This window comes from Megalobrama amblycephala, linkage group LG22 (genome assembly GCF_018812025.1).
Source record: "Megalobrama amblycephala isolate DHTTF-2021 linkage group LG22, ASM1881202v1, whole genome shotgun sequence".
Lineage (NCBI taxonomy): Eukaryota > Metazoa > Chordata > Actinopteri > Cypriniformes > Xenocyprididae > Megalobrama > Megalobrama amblycephala.
In genome coordinates this window covers 9,471,584-9,487,240 of record NC_063065.1, presented here as the reverse complement: position 1 = coordinate 9,487,240, position 15,657 = coordinate 9,471,584, and the positions used below count along the sequence as shown (strand labels likewise).

At 34.9% G+C, this 15,657-nt stretch overlaps 1 protein-coding gene across 1 annotated transcript; it reads left to right on the top strand.

Annotated features, from left to right (window-relative positions):
• The first annotated feature begins 1,913 nt into the window (after positions 1-1,913).
• LOC125257518 lies at positions 1,914-4,436 on the top strand. Its single transcript, XM_048173887.1, has 4 exons — positions 1,914-2,687; positions 2,873-2,980; positions 3,110-3,200; positions 3,683-4,436. Exons 1-4 carry the CDS (start codon positions 2,503-2,505, stop codon positions 4,145-4,147), a joined length of 849 nt encoding a protein of 282 aa, XP_048029844.1. The 5' UTR covers positions 1,914-2,502; the 3' UTR covers positions 4,148-4,436.
• The last annotated feature ends 11,221 nt before the right edge of the window (positions 4,437-15,657 follow it).

The following is a 15,657-nucleotide window of genomic DNA, read 5'->3' as shown; positions in this document are numbered from 1 at the left end:
TTCTGCACAATGCTTGATAATTTCTCTCCCTTTCCATGTTTTTCATTAATTTCCTCATATATTTCTGGTGCAGCAATTGCCAGTTCAGCAATAGCTGCACTCTGCACGATCGTGTTCCGGTCCACACCGTATTTTCTGAAAGCCTCAGCCATGTTGCTTCCTCTTTTGAAAATCTCCAACACTGATTTGTACCGCTTTACCACCTGCCATGGTTCGGTAACTAAAATAGACAGTAAAAAAAGATTTTAAAAAGATTAAAAAATAAATAAAAATAAATGTCTGCAATTGTTAGCTTTCTAGTAATCACATTAAGAAGATGTTAATGTGTCAATGAGTATTTAATGGTGAACTACACAACAAATATACCAAGTTTCACATTCCTGATATAAAAACAATTATTAAATGATTTTAGTTTGCACAACCTACACCTTTGACAGAATTTACTCATCTGCTTGTTTTTCTTCTGTTTTTTTACTCTTTTCTTTACTTTCTTTGCCTTCTTCTTTCTTTTCTTCTTCTCCTCCCTTGAAGAGTCTGAACTAGATGACTCAGAGTCAGAAGAGTCAGAAGAGTCAGAACCAGAAGGGTCACTTCCTGAATACTCTTGAGAGATTTTCATTCTTTTGGCAATGTCTACAGGCTTATCCTTATTTTTGTCAGGCATGTTGTCCACTTTGATGGCTTTAAAAAAAAAGAAAAGAAAAAAAAGAAAAAAAGAACAGTTAATACTCATATACTGCATGCCAGCATTTGTGACTAGTTCACATGTTAACTTCACTTCAAATGTCAAAAAAGTCTATATCAACATCACCACCACTTCCTGTTACATCTTCTTAATTCAGATTAAAAACATTTTAACACTAAAACAACACAAAACTTTCACAACAACTACCTTCTGACAATTGTTGTCTAAGGAAATCTCGTTCTTTTGTCAAATCTTCTATTTTCTCCTGCAGATACTGACATTTCACCCTCAAGGTGTCAGTCTCTGCCTTGGCTTTAGCCAAAGCTATTGAAACAGTTGGCGCTGTTTCAGTTGGTTTATCTAGAAAATAAAAGGATCTTAGTATTAATATAAAGAGCATGTTTCACTTGCTTTATTTATAGCAGAAAATCATCCTGAACACATTATGTAACATGACGTTACGAGAGAGAGAGAGAGAGAGAGAGAACATGTCACTCCATGAAACTGACAAACTGAGAATATTACTTGGTGAAGGACCTTCTTCCTCTTTAGTAGCACAACATATTTATAAGTGCCACAAACTAAGAGGTACTGAGTGAACACATCCATATTATAATACTATCAATATGTGTATAAAAACATATATATATATATATATATATATATATATATATATATATATATATATATATATGAATGCATTTTATATATGTTCTTGTTTGCATGTTTATTTGTTTTTGTTTTGCTTTATGCAATGCTTTGGCAATATGTATCTAAATGTCATGCCAATAAAGCGAATTGAATTGAAAAAATTTAAATTGAGAGAGAGAGAGAGAGAGTTTTCATAGTTCAAAGTTGTTAAAATTTTAAGTTAAATTTTTCGTTTCGTTTCGTTTTCTCAGTTGTTGCTAACATTCAAACCAGGATCAACAATTTCTCAGTAGTTTCGTTTGAAAAACATATCCAGTAAGGTAGCTGATAAAACGTGCATAATTTACCGGATTTTTCTGTGCGTTCATCCCGAGACTGTTTCTTCTTCTGTCTCCCTCTGGTCTGATGACAAGAGTCTAAAATGTCATCTGTCTGTACACTCGCCATCATCAAACTTGCTTTGGCCTTCAACCGCCTTCAACACCTGCAAAGTCTACCAGTATCCACTAGATAACCTCTGGCCGCTCTTTTTTTGGAACGTGCTTAAGGATTGTGGGTAGTGTAGTTTTTCTTTTCTTATTTTATTTTATTTTTTTTTTTTAAACGAAGCTGAAATCACAATGACTGGTGGCTTCTATACAACTACATATAATCACTCAACAATTTCAAAGTTAATGAGAAGTTTGTCTTGTAGGATATTAAAATGTTATAGAGAGATTTTCCCGAGGGATTTTTAGTTCCGGTCCGGAACGTCACTTCCTGATAAAAAGCCTGCGCCGATTACAGATGCAACGGGGGGAAATTACGAACAATCCAGAGAAACATCATGTAAGATTTTTTTTTTATTATTATTATTATTATTATTATTATTATTTATTACAGCTTTTAACATGAAATGCATATATGGTACAACACTGTTACTGTTATTTATAGCTACTGATACCTTGCCCATAATACAAAAACTGCATAACATATCTTAATATAGCTAATAATGATAATATTTATTAAAATTGGAAATTACAGTTTTCAGTCATTAATGTATTTGTTCTGCATGTTGAGTATGTATAAATCATTTGTTGCATGCATACTAAATATACATTTATTTGTTAATATTATTATTATTTTAAATACTTTTACATTTTTTTTAAATGTATTTCTAAGGTGACATGGGTCGGTCATTAAATAAAAAACTGCTGTCAATGATTGAAGGACGTCAAACAAAGAGGAAGAAATTGAAGTTGATTAAATGGCTCCAGAAAAAAAAATTGCTTAAAGCAAAAATAAAGTGCAATTTATGTCAACATACAATGAAGCTGACTCATAAACCCAACAAAGCCGACAACTATGTTTGGTATGTATTATTATTATTATTTAAACTAACGTTTTAACCAGAGCTTGCTTGATTAAATTATCTTTTTAATCATTCATAATGTTATTGTCCAAACATATGGACAATTTTAAATGTCTGCTATAGTATTAGGAAAATTTTAACAAATATGACACAGGGTCTCACTAGAATGTTTATTATGATTAAAGGTCTTGTGCACGGAAGGGACATAAGGGAAGATTCAAATCAGTGAGATGTGGATCACTTTTTGCCAAGTCAAAGTGTAATTTATTCTCCTGGATGAAGTTCATATATCGGTATGTTTAAATAAAAAAAACATGCTATAGTCTAATTTAAAAAAAAACATGTTATAGTCTGTTATGTTTATAATTTTGAAGTTGACCAGAAATACCAACAGTTCATTTTTGTCTCTTTTGTTAACAAAGGTTTGCTCAAGGCCTTCAGTTGAGACAAATCGACATGATTGAAGACGGCATTGCTGGAAGCTCACGTACACTCAGCAGCATGGCCAAAAAGGTTCGAGCTATTTGTAAAGATTCTATACAGTCGTATGCCAGAAGGAAGGGCCTAACGATAGGACACCCCAGGGAGTTCGTTATGATTGATGAAAGCAACTTTCGTCACAAGCGTGTGAAGTTGTGTTTTACATTGTTCTCTGTAGCAAGTTCTCTAGGTAGCACACTGTTTTCTAATCGTGGTCCTGGTCTGGAGTACCCCAAACACTGTACATTTTGCAAAATTTGCCATTTTGCAAAAAAAAAAGAAAAAAAAAAGAAAAAAAAAGAAGATGCCTCCCTTATTTGATACCCCAAGATAAGGGCATAATGGTTGGACTAACAAACTGATGAGTTTAAAGTGTGTTAGAATGAGTAATAGACTGATGAGTGTTAGAATGTATAGAATAATTGCATTTTTGTGAATCCATTTTGAATGACCTAAAAATGATTTTGAAAGGTTTGTATTTTTAAATATTGTATACTTGTATACTTGTTTTCCAGTATGGACGTGGAAGGTTCGCAAAGACTTGGCGTAGAAGAAAGTGGGTCTTTGGGATGCTGGGGGTTGCACCAGGAAATAGCAAGCCCATTCTAAAACTTGTTCATCAAAGGTCCCGAAATCACCTTATCCCACTTATTGTACAACATGTGCATCCTGGAAGTTCCATACTTAGTGATGAATGGCGTGCTTACAGAGGGGTCCTAACCAATCTTGGCTATAATCACTTTCCTGTGAAGCATAATCAGTGTTTTGTAGATCCAAGAACAGGCAGCCATACACAGAATCTGGAAAGAGCATGGTTAACTTACAAAGGAAAAATATGGCGTCTTAGAGGAAATAGGACAGAGGACCTACTAAAACAACATCTAAAGCTGATAGAGTGGACTTATTGGCTAGGAAACCGACACAGAAATGGTCCTCTTGGAAGACTGCTGAAGGACATTAATCGAAAATATCACCTTTAAAACACAAAGCTGAATAAATTCCAAAGGTGATTACTCACTATTTGTCCAGCCTAACTTGACCATGCTTGCTCACTCCCAGATCCTCCTTATTTTACTCTTTTGAAACACTCATTATTTTTTTCTTATTTTAAATAAATCAAAAACACTTTTACACAGTTGTGTAAATTAATTTCCAGTTGTCTTTTTATTGATTTGTAATACATCTAAATTGTTATACCACTGTTATGTATTGTAATAAAGATTATGAAAATTTAAGCTTTCACTCATTTAGAGTTCAATAAAATCAATAATGACTGCTTTGTAATGAACCTACAAATGTTAGTAACACATCAGTTAATGTTGAACTAGTGTACACTTTACAATAAGGTTCACAAATTCATTAATAAATGCTTTGTTAATGGTAAGTCATGTTAATAAAGGGTCTACAAATGTTAGTAACACATCAGTTAATGTTGAACTAGTGTACACTTTACAATAAGGTTCACAAATTCATTAATAAATGCTTTGTTAATGGTAAGTCATATTAATAAAGGATCTACAAATGTTAGTAACTCATCAGTTAATGTTGAACTAGTGTACACTTTACAATAAGGTTCACAAATTCATTAATAAATGCTTTGTTAATGGTAAGTCATGTTAATAAAGGGTCTACAAATGTTAGTAACACATCAGTTAATGTTGAACTAGTGTACACTTTACAATAAGGTTCACAAATTCATTAATAAATGCTTTGTTAATGGTAAGTCATGTTAATAAAGGGTCTACAAATGTTAGTAACTCATCAGTTAATGTTGAACTAGTGTACACTTTACAATAAGGTTCACAAATTCATTAATAAATGCTTTGTTAAGGTTAAGTAATGATAGTAAAGTGCATATAAACATGAACAACATATCTGTTAATGTTCAGGTAAGATGGTGAGTTAGAAATGTTCACCCTTAGTTTGTCAACTGCTACATTAACTAATGTAGCTAAATATGTACACTAAGTTAACCTTAAAACATTAAGGCTATTTACAGAGATTGTTCGTGATTAGTTCAAGTTAACTAATGCATTAACTAATGTTAACTAATTGCGCTGTTAACATGAATAGGTGCATTCATATATGCGTGAGTTAACGTTAACAAAGTTGAACTAATGTTTAATGCATTAACTAACGTTAACTACTTGCACTATTAACGTAAATAGAAGCATTGATATATGTGCGTGAATTAACGTAAATAAATAATAACTAATGCTGAACAGAGGTGTTGTTCATGGTTAGTTCATGTTAATTAATGCATTAACTAATGTTAACTAATACAACCTTATTGTAAAGTGTTACCCCATAACTTAACTTTTCAACCGTTCACGCTATTGTAATAATACAACATGGGCTTTTATATATAGGTTATTATGGTAATTATGTGCCTTTCGACAGCACTTTCGGGGAGAGCGGTTGAAAGGAGGATTTGAATGGAGAGATATAGAGTGTGGCAGTTTAGGGAGTTCTGCATCGCATAAATAATAGAAGAAACAAACATAAACATGGCGAAAGAGTACAGAGGTGATTGGGATGATTTTTGATAAGACTTGGGAGGAGGCTAAGTTAGACTCCTTTGCATTTGGTGTGTGTATCTGTATAATGTGTCTGTGCGGCATATGTATGCGTGCATATGTGGTATATGTGTGCATGTATGAAAAAATTTCTCCTGAATGAAAACTGTGCAATCCAGTGTCACAAAAAGACTTTGAAGTTTGAAGTGTTAGATTCTTTTGATCAACATTTTCTTTTTTTTTCTAAATAAAAATGAAAAAATGTTTTTTTTGTGTGTGTATTTACAAACACACCATACATATTAATGGTCAATAACTAATTTATTGAAAGCCATTTGTTTTCTGAAAAAAAAAAAAAAGATACCTTGCACTGTGCTAATTTGTATTTTTTTTAAACAGAAGGGTCTCAATATCTCAAATAACTCAATATCTCAAAACTGCTCAGAATGCAAATAGAAACTTATAAGTCCAAGGTGGTGACTGGAAGCCATCAGAGGCAGACAGTGTGGTGATCACTAGGAAGCCGAGAGTTGCTTTTAGTGTGAACTCTTGCCTTGCCTACTGTCTAATAAATATTTGAGATATTCTAATAATATTTTTTAATATATAAAGTATTCTTTAAATTAAGAGAAATGCTTGTACTCTTACATCACATCCTCTTTTAGCTTTTCAATACTGTTTTTTATACCATTGTTACATATATTGTTTTTATGGTGGAGATGGTCCAATGGAAATGTTGTTAAATTATAATGTCAGAAATTGCAGGTAGCAAAAAAACAAGATGTTTTGGTCACTTTGATTCAAAAAATGCTATTTTTGCAGTGAGGAGGATTTTTTTTGAGGTTTGAAAATTACAATATTTTTATAGCAGAATATTCTCTTATGCAGGGGTGGTCAACTCTGGCCCTTAAGGTTCGCTGTCCTGCAGAGTTTAGCTCTAACCCTAATAGGGCTGCCCTCGACTAAAGATTTTTCTAGTCGACCAGTAGTCGTTCATTTAAGCCATTAGTCGACTAATCGCGCATTTATATTAATAAGCCATAAATCATAATAATGAGTCTTTAATCTTATGTATACATAGCCTAATCAGTGCTCAAACACATGCATAAAGCTTGCCACAGTGCACCGGCAAACGTAACGATTATGAAAGTGTCGTGAAAAAACAGCAAGGAGACTGTCTAAACATTTTAATAATTTATTGATAATGTTTTCTGTGTTTTCGGCTGCAGAGATTAAGTCAACAATGCTGACTCATCTCTCATCTCCGCAGTAGTGGACGCGCCTATATGCAAGTTTCATATGGATTACATAATCTGAGAATATTTATTTTCCATTTGAATTGGCTCGTTTAAAAGTAGACATTCCAAGCTATAGATATATTTATTGTGTCTGTGAGGAAAGCAGCCTATACGATGAGTTTCGGTTCATGCTTGTTACGAGCTCAAGTTCACCGAGACCGAGATCAGAAAACGCATCCTGATTGCTTTCATTGTTTTACAAAAGCACAACGTTTTGCTGTTATTGTGAGTTTACAGAAATAAAAGTAGACCCTTTACATTTTGCATTACTCTTATGACCAAAAATGACGGAGTATTTTAAGTTAAGTGCAGTGATCACACCAGCGCCTCCATGTCATGCAGTAAACACGCTCTCCACACAAACACTTGGATATGCGCCAAATAATAGCGCAAATTTATCTATAGGCAAACATTAAAGAGAATGGACTAAAGTTGCGACTTACATGTTTCAAGTGATAAGCCATATTTGAGGTTGATAAATGAAAGGTGAATGTTTGGATTTCCTGCAGTTAATGATCTGTGCCTCTAGGACTGCGTGACCTCGCCACTTCCTGTGGAGATTTTTTTTTCTGCGACTAACCGATTAATAAAATCTTGGTCGACCAAGCCTCTTCAAGTTGACTAACGGTTAGTCGACTATTAGGGGGCAGCCCTAAACCCTAATAAAATACACCCGACTCTAATCCTATAGAACAGGGATGGGCAACTCCGGTCCTGGAGGGCCAGTGTCCTGCAGAGTTTATCTCCATCCCTGATAAAAACGCACTTGCCTATAACTTTCTACTAATCCTAAAGACCTTGATTAGCTGGTTCAGGTGTGTTTGATTAGGGTTGGAGCTAAACTCTGCTGGGCAGTGGCCCTCCAGGACTGAAGTTGCCCATCCCTGCTATAGAATTTGTTTAGTTGGAGTTATGGCTGTGGGAACTAGGGGTGCTGCAGCACCACCTGCTGACAGCTGCCTCACTGCACTGGAATTTAAGATGACTCAACTTAAAATAGTTGTTTTTTATTTTCCAATTTTATTTTAAAAATGATTAAGGCCCAATCCCAATTCTATTTTATACCCCTTCCCCTTCCCCTTCCCCCTACGCCTACCCCTTCACCTTGCCCTTGAAACAGAGTGTCAAGGGGTAGGGCTGAAAATATTCCCCTAAAAAATGGGACACCACTACTAGACCATTACACGTCATCACACGTTTTGCTGTGCATTTCGATTTCAAGAAACGCTGCTCGTTTTCTGCACGAAAACGTATGATTCTGCGTGTTTCCTCAGGAGTCCCTGGTTGATACAGAACATACAATACTGATGAATAAGCACGCAAACTGAATGCACTTTTTGTTTACATCATGTAACGTACACGTATTTATGGACGTAACACAACAAAACAATACATTAATCAGGTATGCGGCAAAAAGACAAGTTATCTGCCACCGGATTTGAATTTATGTTGTCAAATCAACGCAGGTTTCAATAAAATATAAAAAAATATGTTGTGGAACTATCATAAAGTAAAAAACATTAGCGAACTTTTTTTCATAGCGATTTTAACAAATCTTTTTTCGGAGAACATAACCGTATACATGAACACAAGATTAAAGGCAACATAAAACAAGTGATTATTTATTACTAAAATACTGTTTACCATAAAAAAAATACTTACATTTATGGGTCTCTCTGCTCGCTCGCTCGGCCATGTTGGAAATTTATCATACCCCTTCGTCTGAAATGTGGTCCCGAAAAATCATCGTTTGAAGGGCTACCTGGCCCTTCCCCCTACCCTTCCCCTCCAACCAAATGAGAATTGGGACACCCCTACCCCTTCACGTGAACGCGCAAAACAAAGGGGAAAGGGAAAGGGGAAGGGGTAGAATTGGGATTGGGCCTAAATATCAAATGTGATTTGTGACTTTGAGAAATAAATATAATTCATTGTGTCAGTGATCTCACTGTTAAAATTAGATTATTCAAATGAGAAAATAATAAGTAGTTCAAATGGTAGTCAAAGACAAATATCCGATTTCTTTAAAAATGCTCCAGATTATAAAAAAGCAAATTATGAAAGCAAATTCGTGTCTGATAACAACAGCACTTCAGTTGATGATGGTCTCACTCTTAGCATATCATGAATCTGCTTAATATGATCAGCAAATGTGTGTGATGTTAATGTTTACAGCAGCACTACCCATATGGAAAAGTTTTGTTTAAAACATATGTGTTACTTATATGTTTCAAGAGATTATTGTAAGGAACATATGTGCTGCAAAAACCACATATACAAATTGCATAATATTAATGTATTTTCAGTCATATATGTCATACATACAACTAAAGCCTTATATGTTGTAAAAATATAGGGAAATAATGCTAATTTCATATGAATGTCCACCATATCTCTTAACATGTATAAAACAGTGTAAAGTTTATCAATCAGTGTAAAGCTGTACTGGGGGTGGGGAGGTGGGTCACTCGTAAGTGGACACCAGGCCTAAAATGACATGAAATGACAAAACAATGTTTTGTTTTTTTACCACACTTAGTTGAGAATCATATGGAAGCCCGTTTCCGCCACTAAAAAAAAAAAAAAAAAAAAAAAAAAAAAAAAGCCACTAAAAAAGAAAAAAAAAAAAAGATTGCGACTTTTTATCTCAGAATTGCGAGTTATAAAGTCAGAATTCTGAGATATAAAGTCGCAATTGCGAGATAAAAAGTCAGAATTTTGAGATGTAAAGTCGCAATTGCGTGATTAAAAAGTCAGAATTCTGAGATGTAAAGTCGCAATTGCGTGATAAAAAGTCAGAATTCTGAGATGTAAAGTCGCAATTGCGTGATAAAAAGTCAGAATTCTGAGATGTAAAGTCACAATTGCGAGATAAAAAGTCAGAATTCTGAGATATAAAGTCGCAATTGCGTGATATAAAGTCAGAATTCTGAGATAAAAAGTCGCAATTGCGTGATAAAAAGTCAGAATTCTGAGATAAAAAGTCGCAATTGCGTGATAAAAAGTCAGAATTCTGAGATATAAAGTCGCAATTGCGTGATAAAAAGTCAGAATTCTGACTTTTTTTCTCGCAATTAACTGATGGTCAGTATCTCTGTTTGTAACAGTGCATCCAACGATAGCCGTGCTGCCGTGAAGTCTGAAGCTGCTGGTGTATAAAATGTGCCACTTCAGCTTTGTCTGATTTATTGCGCCTCCGCCACATCTGATTCTTCTTCTTATTATGATTATTATTATATTGTTATTATTGTGTAAAATTCATTACTGTATCCATTCTGTTAAAAACAACTTTTATTGCCCAAATACCTCGACTGTAATTTGCAGAATTGCATGATTCTACCCTTGAGTTGCAAAGTTAATGAAACATGATAGGTATTGGTTGTTTTAGTATTAAGCTCACTAGATGGCAGTAAAAGCTGTTTTTTCTCCTTGAAACGCTGTGTACAAGGTTACCGTGGAAACATTCTATATGCATATGTCCGGAGACTAATCTTTATGTGTCTCCTTCAGTAAAATCAGTATTTCTTTATTGGTAAATCGGCGCTAAAAATAATCCTTTATGATGTCCTCTATTTTATGTATAATAATAACAAAGCAGCAATCCTGATGGTCTATTTAATGTATAATAATAACAAAACAGTAATCCTGATGGTCAGTCGCAATGAAAGGAAACGCAAGCAAAGTAAGAACTGTGAGAAATAACGTTTCACAGTAGTGAGAAAAAGTCAGAATTCTGAGATATAAAGTCGCAATTGCGAGAAATAAAGTCAGAATTCTGACTTTTTATCACGCAATTGCGACTTTATATCTCAGAATTCTGACTTTTTATCACGCAATTGCGACTTTATATCTCAGAATTCTGACTTTTTATCACGCAATTGCGACTTTATATCTCAGAATTCTGACTTTATATCACGCAATTGCGACTTTATATCTCAGAATTCTGACTTTATAACTCGCAATTGCGACTTTATATCTCAGAATTCTGACTTTATATCACGCAATTGCGACTTTATATCTCAGAATTCTGACTTTATAACTCGCAATTGCGACTTTATATCTCGCAATTCTGACTTCATAACTCGCAATTCTGAGATAAAAAGTCGCAATTAATCTTTTTTTTTTTTAGTGGCTTTTTTTTTTTTTTTAGTGGCCGTTTTTTTTTTTTTTTTTTTTTAGTGGCGGAAACGGGCTTCCATAGAATCATCTTTAAACTATTTTATTAAAGATATAATGGAATTAATTGGTACACCATTTTACTTTATGCAATATATGGGTAAAATGTCCATACATGGGTTTTCCCCAACATTTTCTTATTAATATGTATTATTTCATAGTAATATTGATATATAATTTCTTTCTCTAATCACTTGTGTCTCCTAAAATGCCTGATAAACATGATTTAAGTCCTGGTGTCCTCTACAAAGGTCATGTATGAAATCAATGCTCTGTTTTGTAACAGAAAGTCATATTTTGATTAGAAACCCCATAACATTTTCCTGAGATGTTGATCTATAACAAACAATTAAAAAATTAGTCACATTTAAATGATAATTAAACAATATTATCATGTTTCCATAAAAGTCATACATTTGATCATTAAGTCATTTTTAAAGTCCAAGGAGAAGTTGTTGCCCTGGTGAAACCTCCAAACATTTGGTATCTCTGAAAAGCCCTGAATGTGCTCTTTACAGGACATCCAGACTGTGACATTTATGGTGTCAGAGGAACTCACTAAAATATAATGTCCCCATATGTGGACAGAACGAACCTGGAGGATAAACTACAAACACAAACAGGCGTACCTATCTTAGTGGGGACTCTCCATAGGCGTAATGGTTTTTATACTGTACAAACCGTATTTTCTATCCCCCTACACTACCCCTATCCCTAAACCTACCCATCACAGGAAACATTCTGCATTTTTACATTTTCAAAAAAACATCTTTTAGTATGTTTATTAATCCATTTCCCTCGTGGGGACCGCTGGCTGGACCCCACAATGTAGGTGATCTCAGGTTTTTATTACATCGTGGGGCCACAATTGGTCCCCACAATGTAATATATGTCAGCCCACACACACACACACACACACACACACACAGCACATACACATTTTAATTACAAAATTATTTATTTTGCATTTTTCAATATATTTTCCCTTTAAAATCCAACATCTCCAGATAGTTTAGTATATGCAACAGTTATCTTTGCAACTACAAACATAAAACTTTCCAAAATGTCAATGTGATTCATGCACATCACCACCATATAGTTCATGTCACATAACAATGGCTTTCTGTAAAATGTTTTCAGCCAGTTTTCAAATTTTAATTTTCAACATTTTAGTCACTGTTTTAGAAACACATGACTCACTTTGTTCATTTACAATAATATGTTATTATTTGTTCCAAACAACAGGCCCAGACTGTTCACAATTAATGTAAATACAGACCGTGACAATGTCATTGCTGTCAACTGCTCTTTCAAATCCTGTGGGAAAATGAACAGTCCTCATAAAGGTCAGTGATGTTTTGACAGTACATCCTCGAACCAGCTTCTGCACTGTACAATTTCCAAATTTGCCAACTGCATATAGATGATGTTGGCTATCACTGACACAGAGAAAGTACGAAACTTTGAAAATACTGCCATCTTTCAATATCACAACAGAGTTGTTCCTTTTCTTTGTCTTTGTGTATGTTTGGCTGTGAATGACCTCTCCATTGACAACCATTCTGTTATAGTACCTGCCAATAGAGGTCCCGGGTACATCTATCAGTGCATGCAATGCATTTATATCTTTTTCAGACACTGGCCTAATCTTTGGCAGTCCAAGTGCAGTCACCTTGTCATATCTAGCATAGTTCCTTACATGATGTTCAGTGGAGGTCATGTCTGTGTAGAATGATTTCATTTCAGGTGAGACATCATTACATGAGCAGGCCTTAGCTATGCGTGGCAATGCCCGAGACCATGCTACTCTCTTGCAAAGCTGCTGAGGCACTGCATTACTGCTTTTGACTTGATTGAGCAAGTAGCCATTATAGCTCTCAAACATGAAAGCAGACTGTGCCCAGAGAGGACCCAAATGTTCAACACTCTTAGTCAAATGCAGGAGTAAATGCACATTGTAGGTCACCTGATCTTCGCCATACAAAGAATGGACTGATTTTACATAAAGCTCAAGAGCCTCATGAGCATGGTCAATATCCTCTTGGCTAATGTCTGAACCTAGCAAAATGCTCACACCCTCCACAAGTAAAGCCCAGTGGCAAAGATACTTGTTTGGAAGTATCCCTTTCAGGACAGGCAAACTGTAATATAAAAGCCAATTCTGCCATTCATGAGCTTTCCAAAACCTTCGCTCAACAATAGACCGTGGAGTTCGGGAAAAAATGCTTGGAGGTTTGATAGCCAAAAGATTTCCATCCACTTTTGCAGTGTTCAAGCCAATATACCATGGCTTTCTGTAGCTCTTGGAATCAAACCATAAAGAGGCTATTTGCCGGCAAACCCCAAGCAACACACAGTGCATGTAATCAGGGACCATGCCATTGATCAGGTCAAAATAGGGCAAGTCCACAATTGGAGATGTCCCTTTTATGCCCAAAATCCTCTGTTCAGTATTTTGGGCAATCTCACCTATTTGCACAGTTGTGTCATGATCTCTAAGGTCTGGCATCTCCTCCAAACTAGGATACACTCGCACAGTCCCATTGCCTTTTTTCACTTGAACACCTGGATGAAGACAGTGCCCACACCCATACTCTCCATTAAACTGTTTGAAATTTTGCAGTAAAGGTCGTGCAACAGCATCACATATGGCACATAATGCATAAACCTTTGCTGTTTTGACTGACTGATCTACTGGATCCTGCCACTGAAGACCTGTTTGTCCAAGAGTTTTGCATTCCTCCACAAAAGGTTTGAGGAAGCTAGTCATTACTGGTTTAGATGACCCAAACCACAAGGCACATAATATGACATTTTTATCTCTTTTCTCTGGGGGTACTTCATTAACAGAGCATAGTAATGGCCAGATGCTGAATTTAGATGACTGAAACACAGGCACTCCATCACAACTGAATGACAGTGAAACGAAAGAATCGCTAACTGATTTCAGATCTTTGTACAACTTCCCATCAGAAATATCTGTTATTCCATCTCTGTGTTGGTCATTGTAATGATTTGTAAGAGGTTCATTCTCCAAAAGAACTTTAACTTGATCCCTCAAAGGTATACAAATAAAAAACTGACCCAACTCTAAACTTTGTCTCACAGTTTGGGTTGCTGAGCAAATCTGACATTTTAATTCACTGTCCTTTGACATTGAAAGGCCAATGTAAGAGCTGCAAACACCACAATAATGATGGTATTCCGGTTTGTCTACAAAGTCTTTAAAAGCCATTTCTAACATGTACTTGCTACGTGGGATGCCTCCAGTATCCCCACTACATAACCTTAACAGCTTCAGCAGGTCCTCCATTAAAGCCCCTGTTACATTGTGCTTCACGGAAAATGCGAGGATGTTCAACCAACTGGCATCTGTGACATGGTCATTTGAGGGACCTGAAGAGGCATGGTTTGATTGTTTGCTATTCTGTCACAAGAGGGAAAGAATCAAATTAGTGATCATAAGCAAAGTGTATACCAGAAGAAATTTGTTAGGTTAAATGTTGATATTCCTATGTTGATATTTTTAAACTCATCAACAATGCATTATGTTACATACTGATTTAAGCATCTGATCTAAAATTCACATATCTATTTAGGGACAATTTTTATACACAAACATAAAACAATGTAAAGCAAAATTATCTACAACAATCCTGATTTACATATAGTTTGGGGTACATTTATTTTTTACCTGTACTTCTGATGAGGTCCCCTCTTCCGCAGTCTCTGGTGAATGTGACATTGGGCTGTAATCCTAAAAAGAACAATACTTTTTAACCTTTGTGTGTCCTTATGGACATTTTTGTCTTTTTCATTTTTTTTTTTTTTTAATTTCACATTTATTTCCTTTAATAAATATATTTTGCACTTTAGGGACATAAAATAGTTTTGGCCAGGCTTAAAAATATAACTTGACTATTTTTTACCAGATGGTACCGTTGTCTATAAAACAGATACTCACTTTATTCCTGTTTTCTGCTTCTGCATATTATAGAGCCAAATGGATAAATGATGCTACTATAATTGTGTGGGTGTGTTAGTATGGATGTTAGAGTGTGGTTTTTATGTTTGTAATTATAAAAATCGTGTGTGTGTGTGTGTGTGTAATATTTGAGACAGAAAAACACTACTGTGTGTACCAGTGGAGCTTTGATGACATGGGGAGAACTTAGTGCCCAACCAAAATATATTACTGAAAGTAATTTTTTTGAGCTATCAACCTTATATTTGAAACACAGTTTGTTTAAATTTATGGCTTTGATTTTCTAGCAGTTTGATTACAAAATGTTTTGTTAAATATATATTTTATATAAACTAATGTTTACAATATAATTTTCATAAACTAAAACCTCTAAAACTTATTTTTACCTGTTGTTCTATGGGTATAGGCTGCCCTGTCATCATAGGTAGAAGGACCTTGATGAGGGCACAAAATGAAAAAATAAATGTCAAGTCAAGAGAATGTTATTTAAGAAATACAGTTTCAAGTATTAAGAG